The sequence below is a fragment of the Lampetra planeri genome, chromosome 4, assembly GCF_965212315.1.
Source record: "Lampetra planeri chromosome 4, kcLamPlan1.2.h2, whole genome shotgun sequence".
Taxonomy (NCBI): Eukaryota; Metazoa; Chordata; class Hyperoartia; order Petromyzontiformes; family Petromyzontidae; genus Lampetra; species Lampetra planeri.
The window spans coordinates 27,506,860-27,534,292 of NC_136110.1; the positions used below are offsets into that span (position 1 = coordinate 27,506,860).

Consider the following 27,433-nt stretch of genomic DNA (forward strand, 5'->3'; position numbering starts at 1 on the left):
CTCCGTGTTGTAATTTTCAAGCCTCATTTGAATACAGGCGGTGGTAGTTGAATATGGCTGTACAAAAATGCACGTGTTTTTTTTATTTTACAATTAAGCGATGGGGTTCACAGCCCTTGTTCATATACATCGGGGACGAGAGCGTAGAGCAGAATGCACCACAGGCAAACGCAGACCATATCGTCACTCGTTCTGTTTGGCATTTAACATGTCTTTAAAAGTTTGTTTCACGGTGACTGCGTTGTACCACACTCTGAGGTTGTGTATCCCCGCCTTCTTCCTTTTAACAAGGTCAATGCTACAGGGCTGCCGAGCGCAGGCAATACCTACAAGTGCAGGAGCTGAGTACGGCTGGCTCTAAACCGAGATTGTCTTTCAATCTGAGAACAAATTGATGGCGCTGACATGAAAAGGCGTGCTTGCTAAACCGCACTCATTCAGCCGTGAAAAACTGAGATTTGGAAAAATGCCGTTAAAAAAACCCCATCTTGAGCACAAGGTTAAACGGGGATTTGGCTTGTCTAAACCGCGTGTAAAAGTGATGTTGCGTGTTGGGGTATTTTTTTCATATCCATTTTGCCACGACACCTACGACTTACCATGCGAGTGTTTGTGCTTGGATTGGGCAAAGGGGCCACATTTTCTTCGTAACAAAGTGATTCACGCGATAACGTGACTCACATTTATCCATGACAACGTGAACAGTTCGGCGTAAAAAAGTTACGGACCAGAATTTGTATTGTAACAAATATTGCTGTGTTTATACAAGTCGGAAATAGTGTGAAGATTACGCAGTTGATGTTCAAACACCATGAGGGTAAAATCGTTAAAGAAATTTACGTAAGCCGTATGCCCAGGGTCTTAATTTGTATGTGATATGAAAGAAGAAAAGAGAATCGAATCCCACAAAACCACAGAAGTGCTTCACTTACTCCATCCACTTGGATCGACTTAAAGCCGTTTATCTAGAAAGCGCAGGCATCACGTTGTGGTTTTAGGTGGCATTTTGTGAATCGTGACCCTTTTTTCAAAACTTCTATAACAAGATTTTGAATATAGAAAAAATATATAAATATATATTCATATACAGTACATGTGTCCCGGTAGGGGCTGGGGGGGGGGTATGTCCTTTGGCTGGGCCCATCTTCTCTGTGTTTGTTGGAGCCACGTGTGCATTGCCCAGCACAGCCATCGAGGGAGTCGGGGCTTTCCAAAAACACCCGGCTGTTTCCTCCTTCACGCGGATCAACGCCAATTGGACTCGTCTATTCTTTATACATCGGTGTCGTTATTTGGCTGAGTTTCAGCTCATCGTCTCTCGGCCACCCTCGCAGGGCCTGTTTGCTCGTCAACAGTTTTCAAGTCGTCAAATGGAGATCGCTAAACCCTCACGAATTCACTTGCAGTAGATTTGCATTTTCCCTCCGCATTGGCTCTCCACAAACAACGGATCCACCAGGGCCACCTTGGCAGAGATGAATGAGTGGATGCAATGTAGCACTGCCACGAGGTTGGGAAACTCCAGCTCCTGAAACAACAAGGTCAAAGGTTACGGTTAGAAAGGCACAGTCCTGCAATGACTTATTCGTGTTACTGCTGGCGGAAGGCCCTCGGAGATATTCCCACGAGACGCAGGAAGCACAAACCCTCCTCCAACATATTGTGTGAATCCGGTGGAAAGTGGTTATAATGAGGGTATTAATTTGGGGTCTCTGCCCCCCCCCCCCCCCAAAAAAAATATAAAAGAATGCATATCCTGTAAAAGGTAAAACCTGTCATTTAATTGATCATGCAACTGCTATCGAAAGGTCCTCCCAAATATCATTGAGCCCAACTAGAGGATACTTGGTCTACTTTTCTACCCTTTCACGTTAGCCGGATATCTTGGAGGTGGGAGTGCCCACACTTGCTACGACCGCACGCGACCTGCCAATCGACTAACTCTAGTTGAACCTTTTTATACTGCCGAGCGGACAGAGGCAGTGGCATTTAAGAAATGTGCCCATCGTGTCAACTACCGCGCCAGGAGATTGAACCCGCCTCATCTGCATGTTAAGTCGAGTGTGCTAACTATTATAAGACAGCAGGGATACCCTGAGAAAGGATTATATATATTATATGGACACATTTGTAATTGTTTAATTTTCTTTGTAGTTCACGTAGTTTTATTAACAATTATATATTCACGTACATGTAATTAATATACGGCAGTACGGCAAGTTGGCAGTAAAACCACGTAAAAACAAATGGATAAAATGTTTAATACGGAAATGCAGAATTTTATTACAAAATGCAGGATGGAACGCATCAAAATGTTTTTGCCTCCTTGGAGATGGAGTGGTGAAATTGTTCCGTTGCGGAACCATGACGAGGTGCTGTCCATTTGGTGAGACCTTCATCCAACAGTGGATTGATCATGGCTGATCATGATAGTGATGAAAAAGCAGAGTTTTGAAGTTATCCATCTGTCACATGAAGCAAGTTCAAGAGTAATAGTGAACATTCATAAAGCCATCTTACCTTTGTTTCTATCAATCTAGGATCGTTTTTTTGAAAAAGAAACTTTATTTTCGATTTCCCATCATCAGATGAACCTTTCAGCTGGCAGAATTTGTACCGCCAAAATACTTGCTGTGGAAACAAACAGTGTTTATATTTTTATATTTGTAATATAACATAGTATAACTGGCTCTCTGAGGACTGAGGTCAAGGCAGACATGTGAAAAGTTGAAATATGTGAACATCTAGATTTGAAGTTTTCGTGACTGCAAGGATCCATACTCTTTGGTTCTTTCGGTAAGGTCACGTAGATGAAAAAAAAATGAAAATAAGTAAATTAAATCACGATGACGGAAGCATGTGTTGACTCCGAAACGTCGTGATTTAATTTAGTTATTTTCATTTAATTATTATTTTTCATCTACGTGACTTTACCGAAAGAACCAAAGAGTATATGAACATCTGTAGAAAATAACGGACTGTGCACAAACAGGTTACTGGGCAAACATGAAGCGCAAATCACTTTAAGCATGGGGACATTGTTTAGTGTGCTGTAGAGGTAAAATGATGTACGCAACATTTAGAAGATATTACTGCTTGTTTAAAGGTCTGATTTGTGAACGTCAGTAGAACATGACAGTTGGGTGTGGGCGGTTAATTGGTCAGGGCGGATAAGTGACGGTCGGATTTGCAACACTCGTGTACATTATACTAATAGGGGGTTTCCCCTTTTTTCTGGCAACAAAACTGACACCTTTTGCAAGGAATCATGTTTACATTAACCACAATACTTGCAGTCAAATGCAAACAAAAAAACAATACTCTGATAATTTATGCATTGTCTTTGAAACTGATTGGTCCACACCAGAGACAGCTTTCTTTAGAGCCTAGTCTCGACCAGATGACGCCAAAAGGCGCACAGTTCAAAGACAACGCACTACTCGTGTACATTATTTTGCGAACACCTTTAGAAGTCACCTTGGAGTTGGCTTCAAAGCAAGCAAAGCCGAGGTTGAAATCTACTGTGAGCCCGGTCGCATGACCACGCCATACGCAGCTGTAGGTTTTGCTCTGAAAAGAAATGTTCATGCGCAAGATTCCCATTAAACTGTAATCTAATTTTCACAATGCAAGATCGATACGAATATCGCGAACAGATGTCGGAAGATATTTCTGGTGTAACATATAAACTGTAGGACAAATCAAAGTTAGGTTTGTAAAACGACCGTGAAAGTCTGCTATGCTTTTCACGAAGATCCCAGTTCTATTTACAACCTCATTAAGTTTACAAAGACGCAACATTTGTTTTTATAAAGAAAATGTGATGTGAGTGCTAATGTAACCCAATGAAATATCTACATATTTTCCCAAATGAGATTGTAGATTGCATTATAATCATTAACAGATATTGACATACGCTGTGTGTTTTTAAATGATTAGCTGCTAGTTAAATCAGATACGGACATCTCCATGACGTTAATTGTGGCGTCGTTTACATATCATTGCTGCCAAGGTTTCAGAGATGAATGTATGCAGGATGTGGTCAGAGGTTAATTTAATTGAGAATGCACATTTTAATTCTGTACACGGTTATTGAATATGAGAAATGGTGTTTCATTAATGCCAGTGTCAACATGGCGTGCAGGTGATTGAAATGCGTTATTAATTTAATAAGATAAAAATGTAAATTCTACAGTGTTTAAGAGCAATTTAAAGTACGATTTTTTATTTAGTAAAATGTTATATGTTTCTTACCATTTTGGCCTCAAGTTATGCACTCGTGCATGAATAATGTATGCTTTATTTAATGAGCATTCCTTCAAGGACTGCTGCTTGGCATTCCGCCTTCTCTTGGCATTGGATTGAGTGCTACCAATTAATGTTGAAAAACCACAAATATTAGGACTGCACAAAAATCGTGTCCGGAGAAGTGCCCGCGTGCTTTCCACACTGCGTCAATCAAACCATGCACATCTGTTATTTGCACCATTCTCACAGCGCAAGGCTACGGCGAAGGTGCGATGCTTCACAGATGACTCCATTGTGAGTCGGCAGGAGTTTCACAGGAGGGGCGATGTTGCTATATGCAATAGTAATTTGCAAATCACTTTAAAATTTGTCAAATTTGGACCGTAACACTCGCGCTCATGGCCTACTATTTTTTCAAATCAAGTCACGTGATCTCTAATGTCTACTAAGGGGCAGATGGGGCATGTTTATGGTTAATGCAAGAACAGTATTCACCAGGGCTGGTTGTGATTTGCGAACTTCTGCAACAAGCGGCAAACATGCTCCTACTGCTTGGTCATGTCACCACCGGTGTAAATGTGTCATGTCTAGCCAATGAAGAGAATGATATAACATGAAATGTAGCTAACATTCGTGTTGCATTAAGGTTTGTTAGTATTCACCAAGAGTTTCCTGTTGTCTCGCTCTCGCCAGCATTTTATGTGGCCAGGATTGCAACTAGCCGAATGAAAACAGGGTAATCTATTTGAAGAGCAATTTGACACCTCTGGAACATTGACTGTTGTGATGCTAATTAACCACTAACTTGCAGACATTCAATAGCTGCAACATAGTGTCTGTAATGACTTTAGATTGCACCGATTACGCGAAGTGTATACTTTGAGTACTTTTGCAGTGCTTGAATATATTTTAGTAGAATCATCACCGATACAATTGGTCTGTAATTACATACACCGTGATTTTGCCAGTATGTGAGAATGCAAACGTATAATACAAATGCTTTGTTTTGTTACAGTCAAAACTATTGTGAGATGTTTATTTTAATTGTACGGCAAACATTTCCACACTCTCGTAAATTGTGCGGTACAAAGCACGCGACTTTTATCTGTTATCTGGGCGAAAACGCAATTGAAAGTCTAGCGTATAATGGTGTGCTTCATGTTAAATTCTGCAACGTGTCGAGCATGGGAATGTAAATTGCACATAATATTTCTAGCAGAGGTGGGACAAAGTCATTGTTATGCAAGTCCAAGTCGAGTCGCAAGTCATCAAATTCATGACTCGAGTCTGACTCGAGTCCAAGTCACATGACTCGAGTCCACATCTCATAGGTGGGACAAAGTCATTGTTATGCAAGTCCAAGTCGAGTCCCAAGTCATCAAATTCATGACTCGAGTCTGACTCGAGTCCAAGTCACATGACTCGAGTCCACATCTCATAGGTGGGACAAAGTCATTGTTATGCAAGTCCAAGTCGAGTCGCAAGTCATCAAATTCATGACTCGAGTCTGACTCGAGTCCAAGTCACATGACTCGAGTCCACACCTCTGATTTCTAGATTTGAAGCTTTCGTGACTGCAAGGATTCATACTCTTAGTTCTTTCGGTAAAGTCACGTAGGTAAAAAATAAATAAATAATTGAAAATAAATAAATAAATTCTTTCTTTTTTTACCTACGTGACTTTACCGAAAGAACTAAGAGTATGCACATAATATACTCCATGAGAATGCACATATTGAAAAAAAGTCCCCTCCAGCATGTTCCACTCGAGGCAAATGTACACTGCATCCGTTCGATCTGCAACCGAGGCAACGCGCTTGTTAAATAACCGGGTTGATTGCCGATTCGAATGTTGCCGGGAAGTTTGATAAGCACGGTCGGAAGGCACGAGGAGAGCCGATCTTGAGCGACCGTCACCTACGGGAGCAGAAGCTCGGAGGACCACATTGCGTGTGCTAGCGTACCCCGACTCGCTGCACCTCGGAGAACTGCGCCTGCTGATATGCCTTCTCCCAGAGTGCGATGTCGCCCGCCAGCTCCGTGCTGAAGTAGTGGCTGTCGCCCGTGCCGGTCAGCACGCTGAAACAGCACGGCCTCATGTCGCGCAGGTCAACCTCCTGGGGAAGCCTGCCCGTGAGTGCTCCGACTGCCGCCGCTCATTCGCAGCCAAGTAAACCGAGCCACAACACGGCGAACAACGCGGCAAGCCTCGCTCCGGTCAACAGAAGCTTGGGTGGGATGGTGGCTGCCCGTTTCGGGACGTGTTCTTTTCTTTAAATCCTTTATATTAAGTTCGCTTGCTTGCTTACGACCGTGCAAATCTTTCGGTCGTTTTTTTAACCCACTTCCCGTGATCCAATCGAGCTGACATTTTGCACACAGACTCGTTGTGCGTGACAATTAATTTTCGTGGAAAAAATTTCCAAAATTTTACACTGTTTAAGGAAATGTTTTTAAATATTTAATTACAAATTGCTTAATGCTGGCAGACAATAATCTGACCCATAGGTGGTAGCCATCTCAAGCCAGAGGACGAGAGGACTCTAGCCGCCACGCATATAAAGGATTTAGAGTGAAAAACTTTGTTTTTACGGGTTAATTTTTTTCACAGCGTTTGGCGCACTATTGTTGCGCCGTGCATTTATTTTGCCGGCTCATGGAATGGACGCAACAGTTGGGGCAGACCCACAGACAAAGATGCGATGCTGCTTCGAATCAAATGCATGATTTGTTAATCTTCTGCTATTAGCAATAGGTCACAGTGGCCTTGTTGTGCATTTGACACTGGCCTCCAACCAGCTCACAGCTATAATTTATTTTAGCACGACGAGCGTGCGGTCTGCCAATAATAATCAAAATACACTTTAAAACAATTACACAGAAATCAATTCAGACATTAGCAGTAATATATTCCATTGTTGCAGGAGATTGGCTTAAAATGATACATTGTCTGTGAAAGGCCTTCATCAAAATAAAAAAATATATGAAAAATGGTTAAACGTTTACATTATGGAAAATTGCTTTGCAGAATTCCCACGAAACACTTATGTGGTTATACGTGTTAACCTCTGCTTTGTTTAAAAAGGTTAAATTAAGGGTGCAACTCTGCAATTCGTTGCAATCTATAGCTCATGTGACTGCTGGTGGAAGGGCCTCGCCTAGAGGAAGCTCAAAAGAGCCATCGAGATCTATTTTGTCCTGATCTTCCACAATGGTCAGACGCCTTAGAAGAGGTGGTAGTACCCACACTTTAACCCACCACACGTGACTTGCTGATCAACTGCCCGTGTTGTGTTCCTATTTATACTGTGGGTAGACAGCCCAGCATGAAACACTGTTGACAAATGATGCCATATGCTCAATTGTGCAGTAATTTTATTGAAATTGAGAATTCGCTATTACATTTTGATTTAAAGCTTTCGTGACTGCAGGGATTAATATTCTTGGTTCTTTCGGTAAAGTAGAAGGGAAACGAAAAAATAATAAAATAATACTACAAATGCTTCCCTTCTACGTGACTTTACCGAAAGAACCAAGAATACGCTATTACATATTAACATGTAGATGTATCGTCTAACGACAGATAACAATGTTAATTTCGATAGAACATCAAGAAAGCATCCATAATAGAGGTTTTTGGGTTAGATTGCTTAAATATAAATGTGCTCTTAAACCCGCCACCCGAAAACCTCTATTATTGATAATATTGGTCGTGAAAGCTTACGTGTTAAACATGCACATCATATATGTTCATCGTAACCTTGAACTATGACCACCAAGGCTTGGAAATCAATTACGGGTGAAGATACTGTGTTCATTGACCATCGTTGAAAATGCAGTCAATATCGGTCCCACTGATGCACAAAATGTGGCAGGAAAATAGAAATGGATATATGAGTATATACTCACACCGATCATCTTTGATGGAGAACTACAATTGATTTATTGCATCCATTAATCGATGCTCAGAACAATCAATCGTAATGCGCTATTACATTATTTATTAAATACATTTACAACATTGTGTGCACTGAGATAGGACATAAATTGCGCATTCGACTGCCATGTTAAAACACATATATTTTTGCGCTTCAGAATCTGAATCTGAATCTATCCTGGAGCTATGAATCTTTTTTTTCCCACAGATGTCCAGTAAGGGCGGGTCAGAAAGGTACAACAAACAATACAAAACACGACGGCATTGCAAAGTATACAAGAAAGGTAATGAAATAACGAAAAATAAATAAAATTAAGTATGTATAAAAATGCTGAACTGTGCAACACCTGCAGCTGTTACTCACCTTGTGGGTTTTCAGAAACGTTTCGCACAGATCGTACGTCTTCTCTCCTCTCGCCCAGTCACATAAGCTGAGCTGCGTTGACACGAAAAAAATAAGATGTCAACACTTTGGCCAAAATAACATGAGGTTAAATGATTACTCCGTACATTTCCAGCCCCCCCCCTCCCTCCCCAAATATTTAAACTCTGCCACGTAGTAGATGTTTAAACAGTTCAAAATGGATGTTGCTTTCTACGCTTGTGCGGACTACTCAAAACATCACACTTCGTTACAGGTCAAGACATTGAATGAATGCAAAAGCATTTCAAACATTAAGTTGTATCTCACATTTTTTTTCCCACCAGCTTTAGAAGCACGATTTCTCTATCATGGAGTAATGCTCTTGTGGATGCCTCATTTATCTGATTTGTCAATTCGATTAATGATGTATTGTGCTGCTTTCTTTGGTGCTTGCGCAGTTAGTTCATCTGGGCTCCCTTGATCTGTCCATTACATCTTTTTTTTTTTACGGCAGGCCTCGTAAATCTTTCTGTAATGATTTCTCTGATGGCTCAGTGGATGGAGGAGCTCATTTTTGTTAGCCCATGACCGTCCATTCATTATTATGTCCTGTCAACACAGGGGAGGGAGGTGGTGGTGGTGGTGGTGAAGCTGTCCTGTTTATAGGATAGACAAGGTGGTGCCACTTACCGGGGGTCCCGAGAACAGATAAATGTTGGGGCCTCTCAGGGCCAAGAAACGTGACTGGTAGTGCTGGCCAAATTCTGCATCCTGAATTTTCTCCTCCACCCAGCCCATGTGCACAATCTAAAGTAGAATCGGACATGCCTCCAATTAGGTATTGAACCGCACATACCTATGTGGCGCCGATTAGTAAGGTTGGCTACATGTGGAGCGAAATAAGTTCAACATACGTACGTAGTCCACATTATCACGCGGTTTCAGAAAATATTGTGCAATGCATCTTTGCATATAAGTGACATAGGTAGCTTCTGTGACTTTGTTTTTGTAAATTTATGCTATAGGAAATGACAAAGATTTGCGCAGGCTGTGAACGTATAAAATTCATTGCCAGCAATTTCATTTTTACTCTTTTCAGTTGATAAGGAAAATTGCATCTGAGAATAACTCCGTTGTTTGAGTTGAATTAAATTTAAAAGTGTGGTTGCAAGAAAATTATTTAGCCCAGAGGGGATGATTCTTAACTTTCAAATCATTTTTTTATAAATATAAAAGTACAGTTAACCCTCCTTTGTTGTTTTAATGAACTTACCCTATAATTGGAACCTATAGGGAAATGTTATAAACTTGCTAAGGCATTCACTTTACAATTAAACAAAAATTTCACCATGCTTTTTAAAGGTCATAAAACGTCTGCGCGCGTGTAATAAGTATGTTTTGGCCGTAGTGGTGGATTTTGTGTTAAATTTAGATTTGAGCACTGTCTGGGAATGGAATCGGTGAATGTAGTCACTTGCATACATTTTCTGTAAATACTTTATTTATGTTCATAACACTAAGTGCTTTGCTCTGGACATCAACATTGCTTTAATGGAGGGCCACATTTCAGTTGACTGTAAATCATGCTGCAGGTGTGCATCATGTTGGACGTGACCTGATTTGCCAAAGCAAGGACGTTTGATTGCATAAATGCATTGGAAAGAGTAAGTGCAAGAGTAAGTGAAACTAACATGTGTTTGAGTTTTATATGTTTCACGAAATATTCAATCAGTTTATTTACAATTTTCTGACTCTTCAAATTGTTATAATCTGCACATCAATGATCGTATAAGGTTAAAAGGTCCATTCAAAACTGTTGATAATTTAACTTTGTATGACGCCGGACTTTACAGCCACCTCACTGCATAGTGCAATTTAGAAACATTACCTACCCAATGTATCTCTCTCTGCTTTGCAGAAGTACAATTTAGCAAAATATTATCCTCCTGTATATATATATATTTTATTATATGGCAGTGTTAATAATGGTGATTTTTTTAATTGGCCGCAATTCAATCAAACCCACACTCAAAAGACCATATAGGCGAGTAAACACCCCCCCTCTCCGTTCTGTCCGTCTACCTCCTGCTTACCTCACAGCCCATCATGGTTTGGAAGTTTCACGAATCTGCATTGATTTACCAACCCTTGCAGTTGTGAGCTACTTCTTCTCGCCAAATATGTAAAAGGTACAACTGATGTTCAGTATTCAGGCATCTGTTAAAGGTGTCTCTTTCGAGAAAATGGGCAAGTATGGTTAGAGGAGGCCAAAATACCCTCAAGCGGGGCAGTTTGTTCTAGTGACACTTTTAAGGGACTAAAACGTATTATACATTTCCAATTTATAGATTTTATTTTGCGTTAAACTTGTAATTCAAAGGCTTGCTTTGGATTGAAAAATTACGGTCTATCTAGTAAAGGCTTCATTAGTCGAATATATGGAAATAAATTGAATGTTTTATGTTATGAGTACTGAAATACAGTGACTAATGTTTAGTATGACTGGGGAGCAGTGATAATAATGTAATATATTTTCCATTATCTCATCTTTTCCACTGTCCTAAAACATGTGTTCCCCCTAGAAGGCAAGGCACTTTTATTATAAGTTATTGTATGTTATTTAAAAAATGTTTTAACAAGTACAACAATAATTATAGTATAAACAATTTCAAAGACTTACCTGCTCATATAGTGATAGATTTTTATTAGTCATCCTAATCTGAAACAAAATATAATAACCATGTTTAATGCGAAGGGTTGGTATAATGTAACAAATATTCTTTGGTTCTTTCGGTAAAGTCACGTAGATAGAAAATTTTTAATAAAAAATTAAGTGAATAAAAAAAACAAGAATAAGTCGACATCATAGACTGCCAATACGCTCACGAGCTTAAAAACCAGGCTACAGTCTACATTATAGACTGCCAGTCCACTCACCAAGCTTAATAACCAGGCTACAGTCTACATTATAGACTGCCAGTCCACTCACCAAGCTTAATAACCAGGCTACAGTCTACATTATAGACTGCCAGTCCACTCACCAAGCTTAAAAACCAGGCTACAGTCTACATTATAGACTGCCAGTCCACTCACCAAGCTTAAAAACCAGGCTACAGTCTACATTATAGACTGCCAGTCCACTCACCAAGCTTAATAACCAGGCTACAGTCTACATTATAGAATGCCAATACACAAACTCCGATTAAGAACCAGGCTACAGTCTACACTAGTGTTTATTTTTTTTATTTACTTTTATTTCATTATTCTAATACTATCTACGTGACTTTACCGAAAGAACCAAAGAATTGCTGCAGTCACGAAAGTTTTAAGTGAAAATGTAACAAATGTTTGAATGTGTGCATATTTGTTTTTATTCTACTCTGTGGCGAATCATTCAAGGGAGTCATGTTTCCACCAAGAAGCAATCCATTTAACGGAGCTTATAACATATTCTCGGGTTTGATAAGCCTTGTAATCTTAATGTAGTACGTAATGTATTCCAGTCACATAGTCTAATCATGTGCCTTTGTGCAATGTGTGTGCCAGCGTTCCACTTCGCATGGTAAATCTAGCAGTAGCCTCTATTGCAGCCACAAGGCACGGGAAATAGCATTCGGCCAAAAACACTTACATGCTGCAGAATGAGGTCACCTATTGCAGTGGAAATGGATCTCAGCCAGTCGGCACACTCCTGTATGGAGTAGCATTGCAGAACCCCAGAGCTGATGCCATCCATAGCTATGACTTCAAAAGCATTGGGTCTGCAGAACAGAGAAGATGTTACACAAATTATTTCAAGTGTAATGAGCAACTAACTCTACACTACATAATGTATGATATTGCAATGCGCGATACGGTTTTTCTTTTTCGCCAAGCAAGCCAATGGTTGGCACACACGCGCATTGCAGGATTAAAGCCTCCCTATGCTGTGTTGGTCATGGAGGATGATTGACCAGCGAGGGCTGGCGACGTGGGAGATCCAGGAACAGTTCAGATATCACTCACCACTGACGTTCGCTGTAGGCAGGTTTCGTAGCGCAGTGCACTAACCACAGTGCACTAACCAACGGGTTGGAGGCCATGGCCGTTGCCATCCGCTGTGCAGATACATTACCGAATTGATATTTTCCGAACTATTAATATGAAGTGACTTGGGTTTCCATGAGTTTGAGGTCTATGCCTCATTGTGCCTCATTCCGTTTGTGTCTTTCCCTCTGTCGTTTGTTGACAGGACGTCAGTCGACTGCATCCACGCTGATATTTATAAATGATTGAACGTAGCTCTTAAATGTCAAGTTTTACTTTTAAAATGATCGCAAGCGAACGCGGACTATAACATATACGACTGGCACCTCTCAATCTTGATTTTGAAGCTTTCGTGACTGCAGGAATCCATACTCTTTGGTTCTTTCGGTCAAGTCACGTAGGCAGCAGTTTTTATTTATTGCTGTGGTTGTCCCACCTGATGACGATTGCTTGTGTTGCGATCGAAACGTCGTAATCTATTATTTTTCTGCCTACGTGACTTTACCGAAAGAACCAAAGAGTATGGCACCTCTCATTCTAAAAAATGTCTATTTAAAATTCTGAAGTATTGTACACGAAGATTTATACCACCTTTTATATTTCTTTCCCAAATAACGCTGCCTTACCTTAATCCCACCTACCTAGTTGTATTGTTGTATTTTATGTAACGAGGGTACACACGGTTGTTCTCTGAAGTCTTCAGAAGTTCCTCTGTGATGCTAGAAGAGTTAGACAATTTTGGTACTGTGGGTTTTTTTTCCACTTCACACACTCATCCATAAAGATAACAACAATTTTAATAGTCAAGTCAATTTATTTTTGGTTCACATATGGCAGCTTTCTGGCACAAATATTTTACCCAAAGCGCCATCACATAATTAAACATAAAAAAAGAAACTATTATTTTCAGTAAAAAAAACATTAAAAGCAAGTTGTGGCTAACACTGCCATTGAATTAGCCATAAGAGCCTCTATGAGTCGTAACATTTCATTTAACGAAGGTGCTGCATTTGAATGTTTGGCCAATGTCATTGCTGAGTGTTTTTGCTTTGTGTAGAAGGGAACCAGAGAACCAACAGAAAACCCAAGATCCATACAAGAAAGGGACAGTCAGCACTGCAATCTGCTGACATTTATGCAGCCCACGCCAACAACACCTGGCAAGCCCTGACAGTCACCCATCTAAGTACTAAAATAAACAACAACAATAATAATTGACGGCCGTTTGCCAACCCCACTGCTAAAAATTTTTTTAAAACCTCCCCACACCGTGATAGTCCTCGGAGTTGTATCACGTGACTGATATTAACCGTGGCCGAGAATTAAACTCAGATCGTCCTGGTTACGGCGCAGTATGTTAACCACTGCACCACCGCTCCATGCCACGTAAACACTCATCGTGACTAAACTCTGACCTCCACATTGCTCCCCAGACCCTCTGTTCCAACATTGCACCATCGGTGGCCACTTTATTACCCACTACGCCCCCACCCTCTGGTACCACCTCCCCATGGCAACTCCACCTGAGTCCCCCCCCCCTCTCTCTTTGCTTTAAAGTCTTCTTTTCAAAAACTTCCTCTTCAAAAACCCCCATTAATTCCTTGCTTTCTCCCCAACCGCCCCCCCCCCCCACTGTTAATATGCAAAACTGCACTGCTAAACGTGTGTTAGGTTGTGGGTGCTTTACAAACATGAGTCGTTGTTGCTCAGATTTCAAGATCCGATGAAACCAGGTTGCGCTATTGGGTGAATTGGTTGGAGATGTATTGCTGGAAAACAGGCATACATGCACGCGTGTGTGTGTGTGCATGCGGTAGTGTAGCGGTGCTCGCTAACAGCACTTGCCCCAACCGTCTGTTAAGGCTATACGGGGGATCTTTGTCTTAGAAGCGGCTATTGCGCTGCGCTATGAACTCGACGATTCCCGAGTACGATTCGTGCTCACGGCCAACACCCAGTGACGATTATTTGAGCCGGTCATGGGCCTCCCGTAGGTCGACTCAGCCTCAAATGAGTACCTGGTGCGGTGTGTAAACATCGCCACGAGGGAGACAAAGGCGGCCCGGCGTGGTGCTGTCCACCCACCCCCTCGTGTGCCGTGCCAACCTTCATAGGTGCTCGCTCACAGCACTTGCCCCAGCAGCCTGCTAAGGTAATATGTGAGAGGTGGGGGGGGGTGTCTCTTTGTGCTCGACTCACCTGAGCTGGTCGGAGCCCGGCGTGTAGAGGGATATTCTGGCCAGCAGCAGGGGAATCGCCAGGGAGTCGCACCAGCGCTTCTCCCAGCGAGGGGTGGCCGACACGGGGGAGGATGGGGATGATGGGGTCTGCTTACAGGGCCATCACACGGGGACGTGCTTGCAATGGAGCCACTGGCTGTAAGCCTTGACTCCCCCCCCCCCTCCCCACCAAGAACGCCAAGTTGGTCCGTTCGTCACCATCAGCGTTCTCGTCAGCCAAGATCGATTCACTGCTGGATGAAGGCCCTCCCGCAAGATGTGGCCATCGCCGACGGTTCTTGCGATGTAACAATCCACCTAGCACCTGTGCACGAGCTGATTTCATCACTCCATCTCCACGGAGGATGATTTGCAGCCCTTACAATGCTCTGAGTTGTACTCTTTTTTTTTATAAAGTGAGCGTTGTTTAAAGTTCTAAATTGCATATTTCCTTTCTAGTTCAAGAGTTTATACATATATATAAATTGCCTAATCAATTATTAATTGTTATTGTAATGAATAACGCCCTTAAATTATTTAAACATCTAAAACTTCCTGGAAAAAACTTTTTTTGTTGGCCAACCATTATTGAATTTCGTGGATGCGACTACATCAAATTTTTTTTTTTTACCAATTAATCGCCAAGATTTACCGGCAAGGGCAGAGAGCAAGTCTGACAGTGGAACGACTCCCGAGTTAGAAAGTTAAACGCTGCCGTAAGCAGCGACGCGGTTTGTCGATTGACCCCGAGCGCTCTGCGGAATCGAGACAGATTATATGTTTGTTCCCTCTCGGACACATTTTTATTTGTACCATCGTAATTAGATCCACCTGAAATGAGTGTCAATGCCAATTTATTTATGCTCTTTTTAGGGTAACTGATGGTGACTGGGCTATGACCGTGGACGAATGCGCTGCGTCGGAGGACCATTTCACTCAGCAGTAACCTCCAGAGGTGTTACTTCGCCGCTCTAGCAATGACATTAACTTCAGGAGACACGCAGTTGCACGATAAATAGTTTGCTTTGTTTACCCTCAGGACATCACCAGCGGAGTCGATTCAACGCTACACCGTACACTTATAAAAAAAAAAACGCTTCGTGGGAACTACAGCCCCGATTAGTGTTCTGTGAAGTTCATAAGTTCAGCTATTATTGCTTTTACCACGAAGCAGATACATTAACGTGGAAGCAAGAGGTCGAATAGAAAATAAAAAATACGCGCAGCCGAATGGTTTTGTGATCACGCATTTGCTCCTGACACCAGCGTTAGCCGATCGACCTCTTGGTTTATTTTTGCCAATGCATCACAAGGGTATCTCGCGGCTCGGAGGACATTAGGGCCAATGTTCCCATCTGGCCACTCAATAATGCAAGACACCTGTGAATGGATAAAATTGCTTACATTCCAAAATGTAACCACTGGAACACAAGGCAGAGGTACTCATTATAAGCTTGCTGCACAACTGTTTAATTGAAGGGACATTTTGGAAGTAAACGAACGGATAAATAACAGCGCGATATAAATTCGCGACTTTTTGTTATTCATAATAAAGGGTTTTTTTGGCGTTAGATCGCGTTATTTATAAATGTGTCGTAACCCTCCACCACCCGACACGGCCAAACAGTAAAAAATGTGTCACGTTTACAAAAGACAAATAGTTCACTACTTAAGCCGACCGGTGTGTTGAAGAGTGAATCAACATCATTTACAATTTTGAGTACGACGTTTCGTTGGTAATTACATACTTTTCAAATGAAATGAGTATCTGACAAAGGATTAGAGTTTCAAATTAAAACGAAACGCTGTCCAAAAAAGTCAAGCCTTGAGAGATTATAACTTTTAAAAAATCCTCTAAACTTCAAAGGGGCTTAAAAAAAGAATGTTTTTTTCATATTACACAGTGTTTAATTGGTATACAAACGGCTTGAAAATATACCGGCCTTAGCTTGCTATCATTTCAATTCATTTTCATGATTTCCCAAAGGTACCAGCTGGCATATCACAATATATAATCTGCTTAACTGCGAGCATAACATGGAAACAGTAGTGTTTCATTGCTTAGTTTATTTTTGTACCTATTAAACGTTTTACTGGACCGTTAAAGCACTGTGAGTTTGCCCAACATGGCTATGAAGATGTTTTTTTAGTCATTAAACATGAACCCGAACAGGTTAAGATGCGGTCTTACAATTCCTTTCTCACGATTGCCGGCAGAAGAGCCCATAATTCGAGGGAGCTCCAGCCAGCTTCACTAGATGATATTTTTTGGTCTCCTCTACCACGTCAGATATCTTCAAAGAGTTGGGATTAGCCAGACTTTACGCAACCTCATGCGATCTCCCAATTAACGAACTGTGGTGTGCATATTCAAACTGCTGGATGGACAGGGATGGAGGCATTTAAGAAACGTACTGCTGTGCCGGAAGATTTAATTGAACTGGAGACCTCGGCGCTACAAGTCCAATGTGCTAACCATTATGCCATGGCAACGTCCTGTAATAACATACAGCGGTTAAATCAAATCTAGCACGAGGGATCACCAGTCTGTTTAAGAAAACAAACTACATCCCGCATGCACACAGTGAGGGAACAGCAAAGGTACTTGTTCTCGCACAGGTTGTCGTCTTTGCATGTTCCATGGGCATGCCATTAGGGCTCCGCTACATTACCCTTAATGCTTGTGTGCTTACACTTTGTCACAAGAGGCATTTATTTCCAAGTGTAGCTTGCCGTGTTATTGTTTATTGTCGCATGAGACTTACTGTGTTGGTGGAGTTGTTGTTTAAGTGTAGCCCGCTGTCAAACAGAGGAGAGGAAGCAGTGCTGCTTTGATCACTGGGAATCATCGATGAATCTGCAAAACGGAATGAGCCCCTGACATTAAGGGACCACAAGTCTCCAAAGCATACGTTGATGGCAATAATGCGCTAATTGTCACCTCCATCAGGGGCGCCTAATGAGCTGCAGTTTAAAACCTCAGAGACGGCATCGCAATCAATAAATGTCTCGTGATGTTCACAGATTTTTTTTTTTACAAAGGTAAACTTTGTAAAATGTGGACATTGCTCGTCCGAGGTAGAAATCCCACACGCGGTGGTTTACTGCTGGCATCGATAAATACACGAAATAATTATCGTGGCTCGCGTTGTACAAGTGTGAATCATACCATCGTTGGGATAATTGGCAGAGAAAACAAGAGTGTTTTCCCCCCCTATATATTATTATCAAGTAACAAATGGTATGAAACAATAAAACAAGTGTTATTACTCACAACAGCTTTACAGGTTATATATTAAATGCGGAGTTATTGCAAGTCAATGAAATGAACACGCTGCAAGTAAATTAAAGGGAAGGAAATAACACAAAGTTGGGATTGTGTGGGTTTTTTTTGGGGGGGGGGGGGAGGAGGGGATTTCTTTTCTTCACTTCCATTGGTGACATGACAGCTTTTGTGAGATTCGTGCAGCCATCACGGCGTACGGCCGTACCAAGAACGGGGTTGGCGAAACAGCGCAGCCCAGAGGTCGCAAACAGGTTTTGATTCCTTACCCGTACCCGTACCCGGCCGCACCAGGGAACGGGTACCCGTACCCGTACCTGGCCGCACCAGGGTCGCAAACGGGTACCCGGGTATCGGGTAGGGTATGGGTATCGGGTACCCGGTTGCGACCTCTGGCGCAGCCGCTGTCTGGTCAGGAGAATGGGGCAGCCCCCCTTGAGGTGGTTGTCCAATTGCATTAACACTGATGATGCAACCTGCAGAGAGGCCGCGGCCCCTCGAGCACTCCCTCAGCTAGAACCACTCTGAGGCTATATCTGAGTTTGCTATTGACATTAACAAACAAAACAATTGGTATCCGTTTGAAATAAATGTGGCCAATTTTATGGCGGGGGGACTACAGAAATTCAGTAGACCCAAAGTCCGAACTCGTTGCACCTGGCTTCTGGGAAGAGGGATAATTCTAGATTTGAAGCTTTCGTGACTGCAAGGATTCATACTCTTAGTTTTTTCGGTAAAGTCACGTAGGTAAAAAATTAAATTAAAATTAATAAAATAAAATAATAAAAATCACGACGTTTCGGAGGCAACACAAGTCTCCGTCATCAGGTGGGACCGTCACAGCCAGATTTGCTGTATCATGACTCACTTGATACATGACTCACTTGATACAGCAAATCTGGCTGTGACGGTCCCACCTGATGACGGAGACTTGTGTTGCCTCCGAAACGTCGTGATTTTTATTATTTTATTAATTTTAATTTAATTATTTACCTACGTGACTTTACCGAAAAAACTAAGAGTAAGAGGGATAATCTTCTATGTAAAGCTTTCGTGACTGCGGGGATTCATCTTCTTGGTTCTTTCGGTAAAGACACGTAAAATGGAAATAATAAAATAATAAAAATAAAACATAATAAAATAATTCTCACGACGTTTCGGCCACAACGCAAGCAGCCGTCCTCAGGTGAAGAACAGGTCTGTCGAGAAGACAGAGTCTGAATGACTTTACCGAAAGAACCAAGAAGAAAACAATTGGTATCCGTTTGAAATAAATGTGGCCAATTTTATGGCGGGGAGACTACAGAAATTCCGTAGACCCAAAGTCCGAACTCGTTGCTCCTGGCTTCTGGGAAGAGGGATAATGTTGGGCTCACTGCCCCACTCACGTAGTAGGGACTGCGAGCATCGGGAGTGTCGTTTTTTATACGGGGAAGGGACGACAAGGGAAGAAGAACAAAAGTAAAGGAAAAATGTGGTGAGTGGGGGCCAGAATCCGATCTCGTACTCACACTGGCCTTCTTCGATAAGCGGAAGCTTGAGAAAGGCAGGGATCTTCCTCAGATACCGGACTGTGAAGGTGACCTCATCGCCGGCAGTCTGCAGCACTTGTACCTAATGGCACCACAGAGGGCTTGGAGTGTTTAAGTGCTACGCTAATGACAGCATACCATTTTACACGTTATTTATTTATTTGCTTAGTCGACCGAGGAAGGCCATACCGATCATTGTCCCCAATTTTAGGTAGAGTCCTGCTTGGCCGATTCACGCTTTTGGAGGAGAATAGAGTGACTGACAAAGACACTGCTATTTGTGGGGATAAGCATCAGAGCTGGGGCTGTGGCATTGGCAGCGATAGGCAATGATGGCTTTACCGTACTAATGGGGATGAAATTGGTAAATATTTACTTTGTCCTTCTGCTGCCTGTCTTCGTTAAAAATGCCACATTTCTTTATTGAGAGCGAGTGCCCATCAAAATTCTGCGTGCAGAATGTGGGTATAAATGTGTGATGTCATCTTCATATTCAAAGCATGCAAGGATCCCTGTTATGTTTTGCTGTTTAAGACAAATTTCGTGTATACATTATTTTGGAGAGATGTAGCAATTTTGAATGTTATTTTCTAGTCACTTTACTACATTGACGTTCTTTGTTATCCATACATCATATTTATGAGGGCAATATAATCCATGACTCATTTTCCATCGCAGATTTTTTTACATGCATCATGCCTTTCATTATAATATGAGTTGAACTTAAACTAATACCATTTTACCGACGTCTGAAAGTGCACCATAAAACTTACCACTTCTTCATGTGTTGCGTTTTCCACATTGATGCCATTTATCTGTTTGAAATATAAAACATTCATTTGGTTTGAAATAGAGTCACAACCCAATGTATGGGATAAGATGTCAACCTTGAAATGGCTTAGTAATATTTTGGATAGTTCCCAAAACTGTATATACATCAACTTATCTAAATCTACTTTTAAGAAGTCATACATGGTTAAAGGAAGAGGTGCAGCCCTGCAATTGCTTGCTCAGGCTACTGCTGGCAGAAGGCCCTACGCTAGAGGAGCTCTTGTGAGCCCTTCTAGAGGGAACATCGGCCTAGTCTCCTAATCTGGCTAAACATCTTGTTGGTGAAAGTAACCACTCTTTACCCCTCCACACGCAGCCCGCTGGTCGACTAACTGCGGTCGACCGAATTATACTGGGTGGATAGAAATCCAAAGATATGTTCAAAGGCTACGTAGAAACACCACTGGCACTTGGGAAAAATTGCAACGTATCGCTTTTAAGCAGGTACAATCAATCAGTGCAATAATTGTACATTACAAAAAAACAACACTAAAATGAATATAACATGAATCAGTTTTTTTTTCTTTCTCCTCGGGAATCACAACAATTCATCAAAATGGAAATGGAAGGTATTACTCACTCTCAAAATAGCATCGCCAATAAACAGCATTCCTGTTTGGTCAGCTGGATTTAAAAGAAAAATGTACATGATTTAACTTATAGAGGTAACAACACATTGTCTTGCAGTCAATTGCATTCTTTCTAACATATGTATTATTTTAATAAATTTTAATTAATTGTCAAATATATTTAGAGTTGCATAGTCTCTCCAATTTCTAGTAGTTACGATTCAACTTATTTTGCACGTACATACATGTGTTCGTGGTGGTTAGCGATTCCCGCTCATGGCCAACACCAGTGGCGATTTTCTGAACTGGTCATGGGCCTCCCCTAGGCTGTCTCAGCCATAAACAATTACCTAGTGCGATGTGTAAACGTCGCTACTCAGGAGACAAAGGCGGCCGAGCGTGGTGCTAGCCACCCACCCTCTCGTGTGCCATGCCGGCCTTCATAGGTGCTACTCGCTAAGAGCACTTGGAACCACTTGCCCCAACAGTTTGTGAAGGCTATCGGGGGCATCTTTGTCTTTGTGATATATGCATAAGAGGGGCGATGGCACGGTGGTTATGGCACTGCGCTACTAACCCGACTTCCCTTGCTGGCCATGGCTCTCGTCAGCCCTCGAGACTATTTAGTGTGGTGTGTAAACATTAGCACTGCGGTGATGCTGGCCGCATCACCCCCTCGTGTGCCATCAACGCCTTAATCTCACCTCGCTAACAGTATTTTCTTCAACTGCCTACACGAGGGGTATATTTCGTTGCTATATGTGCTATTTACACCGTAAAAAAAAACTTGCTGACTGCCAAAAATACGTTTCTAATGATGCGATTTCATTTGCCGATGAACGAGTATTCAACTAATGCCCAACTTTTACAAAATTAATTCATTCGGATCACTATTTTAAATAAGTGGCACGGTTGTGAATTTGTTTTGGCTTGTCGCAACGTGTGGTGTTGTATGTTGTTGTTGCATAACACCTTGTTACAATATAATGCGTGTTTATCACTGGCATCGCGCCTTTTACAGCCCTGGCAATTTTCACATACAGGGTGTCACATACATTTATTACGTAGCTAAAACACACACACATATATGTATTACACACAGTGTTAAGGTGTATTCTATAGATACGAATACGAGGTTTTAATTTACTACTACATGTATAATGAGCCAAGGATGTCTGTGTCCCGCGCGTGACGTCACTCCACGTCGGCCAGCCCCCCTCATTAATAATCATGAACATGTGACGTCACTCCACATGTAGCACCCCCCCCCCCCCTCATTAATAATCATAAGCAGGTGACGTCACTCCACATGGGGGGTGAGGCGCCTCCTCCCCCCTCCTCGGCGTCAACTCACAACCCTCACCACAAAGGCAGAACCCTCACGTCATCACGCGATCTCCGCTATTGAGACATCGAAGTAAAAAGGACGTCATGATGAACAAGAGATTATAACCTTTAAATGAAATAAGTCTGTGCCACCGCGCACTTCCAAATTGCACACGAATTGATGCAATGAATATATCACGTTATATTATTTTATTTTACTTTCATTAATTTTAATGTTTTACCTACGTGACTTTACCGAAAAAACCTAAGAATATGAATATATCACGTCGCTTTTCGCTTGCAAGTTTCATATTTACTGCAATACACCCGTCCTTGGACGGGCAAAAGGCTGGTAGTAGTCAATATAATCAGAACAAACATTGTTATTTTCAAATCAAAATTGTTATTTTGTCAATGCTTGCAAAGAGTTTGAATTTACCTGCCTGGTCTTTCATGATTTTGGAAATCACCACTGGAACCCTGTATTCAGCTCCTCCCTGTTTAAAGAGACATTTGTACAAACATGTTTAATTAACGTATGCAGCAGTTGTGTCTGTACATCATAGCGCGCGCACACACATATGTTTTCCTAAACTAAAGGAAACCTGTTGATGTTATGCTTAATTTTGTTTCGTCTGTGATACTGCATTGGCAGTAGTGCACGAGCCCAAATAACAACGCTTTGACACATTCGTCAACGCCACTGCTTTCAAATTTTAACAAAAATTAAGCAACGTTACGGGCAATGGACCTCCTCTATACACGTGCCACGAGGAAGGGCCATCCCACCCCCCTCCCAAAAAATTCGACTATTATATATGTTCACTATAGAGGTGGGTTATTGACGAATGTGTTGAGTCGTTGCTGAAACTGCAACGTTCATTCCATACGCAATTCAAAACAACGGCTGCATTTGGTGGCGTGCGCGATCTCCCACGTTGATGTGTGACGTCCCAGCGGCGCTCGTGACACCGTGTCAAGCTGTGTGTTGTTGTGTATTGGTGTTTATTGCGTTGCTGCCCGTAGGACCTCACTCCATCTCGGAGGTGGACCTATTCTGCTACGTATAATGGAGCTGCCATTTCAGCAGCTGCAGCGTTGACACCACCACACCATGCAGTTCAGAATTATTATTTTTATTAATTTCCGTGAGCAAAGAAAAAATACGCGTTGAAGTTTAGACGATTACGCCAGCACACTATGTGCCAGAATGCTTTGAAAATAAACACATACCTTGATGCTTAGTCCAAAGCCCCCTATTTCTTGTCGACGTAAAGTCACGCTTCGCTCCTAAGGAAACAAACAAAAAAAGTGTAATTTTTAAATCCTGTATATTAAGTTCACTTGCTTGCTTGCATGCTTGCGTGCTTGCTTGCTTACGACCGTGCAAATCGTTCGGTCGTTTTTTAACCCACTTCCCGTGATCCAATCGAGCTGACATTTTGCACACAGACTCGTTGTGCGTGACAATTAATTTTCGTGAAAATTTTTGTTCCAAAATTTTACACTGTTTAGGGAATTTTTTTAAAATATTCAATTACCAATTGCTTAATGGTGGCAGACAATCATCTGACCCATAGGTGGCAGCCATCTCAAGCCAGAGGACGAGAGGACTCTAGCCGCCCCGATGCCACGCATATAAAGGATTTATAGTGAAAAACTTTGTTTTTACGGGTTAATTTTAACAAGTTTGGCTTTCAGTGGAACTTCAATTCATAAATGCCTCGTTGGTTGCTCTTGAGATGTGACACGTGCGCATTTGAGCACCAGCTGTTTTTTTAAATATTTCTTTACCAAGTTGAAATCCTTTGTCGTTATCGTCAGTCATGCTCGACACACTGCTGCCTCCGCAAGCCTTTATCATCTCTCTCTCTCTCTCTGGGTTCTGTGATATAACAAGCCACCTAGCACGTACACACGAGTTGCTTTCATTGCTCCATCTCCCCAGTGGACGTTATCTCAGACGCGTTCCATTCCTTGGCTGTCACTCCGGCACTATGTTCGACAACTGACCAAGTTTAAACAGTCTGGATAAATTTGACTCAAAGCACAGGTGGTGCAAGGGTTGCTGGAGGTTGAGGTCATGGGGGTAATCATCTCCATCTGTGCAGACTTTGGGATGAACAATGGACAAACATTAGAATTCCCTTTGAAGGGAAGCATAAGTCAATTTACTTAATTTTAAAAGCATGTATTGTGACATACTACATTTAAAAAAGTCAATTGTTCAAGTACAATTTTAATTTTATTAAACATTCAAAAATGGCAGCGTGCAGTAGAGAGCTGCTGTAGCCAAGATGATTAGTAAAACAAACTAATTCAGGGATTGAACCGTGCATATGAAGGTTACGCCGATGCTCATGTCCTATCTCCTTTGCAACAACTCCTCTGCACAACAGGCACTGTTTGTTTTTATTACTTTTTACATTTTATCTTTACCACTTTATTTTCAACAAATAGGATCACAACCAACGGGGATGATACCAATACATTACAGCGACATCAGTGAAACCATTTCTGTCCCTGTCCAAGTTGCTATTGTAGTACTACAATATGTGGCAGCAGGGACAAAAAGATGAGATATTTGGTGTTCTTAACAAACACCAAGGGTAGGCAAAACTGTCATATCACTTGACGCGTGAACATTTTATGAAAGCGTGTGTAGTCAAAGGATCCCACTCCCTCTTCAACTCTTCGACGTCTTCATCAACGGAAGAGCTCAAGTTCTGTAGCATTGTGGCATTCAACGTTTTGGCAATTTTAGTTTTGTAGTGCTGGCACTTTGTGGTCTTTCCAATGCCACTGTAGTACAATATGTACCTGGAAGTGTCCGTTGATTGTACAACACATGAGCTGGCGTGAGGTTGATGAGATTGAGCAAAGGTTCGCTCACACTCAGTTCAAATTTTTAACTATCTTTCAATTAAGCTATTGCACATCTGGACAGCCAAAAACTTGTGTCCATATGAACACGAGTTTTCTCTGAGGACTTCTAGAGCAACAGACATCGATCAGAGGTGCAATAATGAACTCCGCATGTGTTAGTATGGTATACTCCATGCAGGGATTGAAACGGAGTCAGCCTTAACTGTGACAGCTCAAACTCTCTACCCCTTGCTATGAGACAAAGCAGGACATTATTCCATTCCGCAAGGATAGCAACTGTGTTCTGAATGTATTCCATGTTTATGGTGCATGGAGTATTATATAACATTGGGATGTTGTCGTTTAGGCTTGGTCCCTCAAACCGTCTTCGAAGAGGAGAGGGTGTTTGTCATTTCTTAAGGTCAGCAGTGTCACTTTAGCCCAGTGTTCTTCACTCACGTTCGGAAGGGGGAGTGGACACTGTCGCCGATAAGACATCAGTGTGAGGGCCGCCACACATTTCAAACCATTGGGGTTTGACAGCACGACGGGGGGTGTTGTCACGTGTTGTGTATTTGTCGGGGGGGTGCACGTCAGGGACTGCACTAAAGGCACCAGGGGCCGCCAGCGGTCCGTGGGCCTTGCAATGAAGACTACTTCTATAGCTCCACTTTCCAATCTCCACTCCCCTGCTCTCTTTATGCATCTCCTACCTACCTTGCCCCCCTCCCCCCTCGCTCCACAGAATCAGTAAACCCTCATCGCTTGTAAAATATTGCAATCACCATCAATTACTCAAGGTAATGGTCAGCTGTTGTGGCCCCATACGAGAAAGAGCGATGTTGCGTAAAATCGTAAATGTGACCCTGCTGGATTAACTCACTTTGCCGCTGCACTGGCTGCCAGTGACACACACCACCTCTTGGTGCTGGATGGTCAGGAGGTCCTTGGAGATTTTCAGCCGCACCTCGTGTGGTTCTGATTTCCCATCAATGAGCAGCACAATGCCAACTTTAGTCTGCGAGAGTGTGACACAAATGAAAGAGATAACGAGCGAAAATCATTAAAGTTGTTCGTCTGAGCATTTTTAGTTTGATCTGATAGGTTAATGTGTCTGACTCCTATAAACGTACCACAACAACTGACTGTTAAGTCATTCAAGTGAATAGAAGTAATGAGAATCAGGACACGTTTCTCCCACACCAGAAATAACTGCAATACTCCAGCAATTGCTTTATGCTGGAATCTGCTAACTGAATTGATACATTAATGGATTTCCTTGTACATGAGGAGATTTTTATATAAGCGTTCCAATAATAGTACAGCAATACGTGAAGCATAGGATTGACAATTTGATTGACAAGCCGTTAAAAAATAGCCTGTTTGCTATGAATTGCTATAAGCAAGTGCAATATCATTTAAATAACAAAATATAATAAAAATAAATACCAATAAATAATATCTTTCAACACAGTTGCTGAGCACAGGACCAAAGGTTAAAAAAGCCAAACGGCCAGCAACAAAAAAGCACCATTAGAGGTGCAATAGATGAGAGTCGATACGTTTCTTTTAATTTATACAGATTATGTCTAAGTTGGGAAAACGGACAAACGGGAGAGAGAATTCCAAAACCGAGCAGCGTGATGAATGAAGCAATCTGGGAGGTGGTTAGACCAGCTGTGTGCTTAATTGAACACAGGCCAGGATGAGATGAAACAGTCAAATGTGCAGAGATGTTGCCTGATTTTTGTCGGAGTTTCATTTGAAGGTATTCTGAAAATTATGTCAATGCCCCGTGGATTAAATGCAGCACATTGCAGCTGAACGCAACGTCATTTAAATAATCCGAGGGGCGGTAAGTTCACTTGTGAGGTTTTGTTTTAGCTCCACAAAGCAGCGTTGCGTGGAGCAGATACACATGTAACACAAAACAGAATACTATCGTTGCTGGCTGATAATGCCACAGAGTGGACCATGTTGTTTCATTTATAAGTAAAGTAAAACAAACGGTTCAACAAAGTTGGTTTCTTTTTAGTTAGATCGTGCAACATCCATTTGCGACTATTACCCTCCGTCAGCCGACAGAGTCACTCGAATCAAGTTGTCACGTGGACCTTTTAAAGACTGTCGAAACTTTGCTCGATTTTCAACTCTCCGGTTTTGTTGATGAACTAAATCAATTGGCGCATTTGCCCACTTGTGGCATCGTGATGGTATGGGCTCTGTCGGGTGG

General features: G+C 41.9%; 1 protein-coding gene across 1 annotated transcript; it reads right to left on the reverse strand.

Moving 5' to 3' along the window:
• LOC144717981 (gamma-2-syntrophin-like) lies at positions 1-27,406 on the reverse strand. Its single transcript, XM_078593841.1, has 17 exons — positions 27,398-27,406; positions 26,084-26,218; positions 23,569-23,625; positions 22,775-22,832; positions 21,021-21,064; positions 20,383-20,424; positions 19,589-19,691; positions 17,560-17,651; positions 14,775-14,905; positions 12,181-12,310; positions 11,230-11,268; positions 9,240-9,356; positions 8,550-8,621; positions 6,213-6,365; positions 3,478-3,570; positions 2,521-2,631; positions 1-1,528 (listed from the first exon to the last, which is right to left on the reverse strand). The coding sequence occupies exons 1-17, from the start codon at positions 27,404-27,406 to the stop codon at positions 1,397-1,399; spliced, it is 1,518 nt and encodes a 505-aa protein (XP_078449967.1). The 3' UTR covers positions 1-1,396.
• Between the last annotated feature and the right edge of the window lie 27 nt (positions 27,407-27,433).

Excerpts from the sequence above, each read along its gene's own strand:
- LOC144717981 (XM_078593841.1), bottom strand. Across the intron at positions 23,626-26,083 it reads GCAGCCAGTGCAGCGGCAAA|GAGCGAAGCGTGACTTTACG; the intron begins GTGAGTTAATCC and ends TTGTTTCCTTAG. Across the intron at positions 3,571-6,212 it reads CCGAGGTGCAGCGAGTCGGG|AGCAAAACCTACAGCTGCGT; the intron begins GTACGCTAGCAC and ends ATTTCTTTTCAG.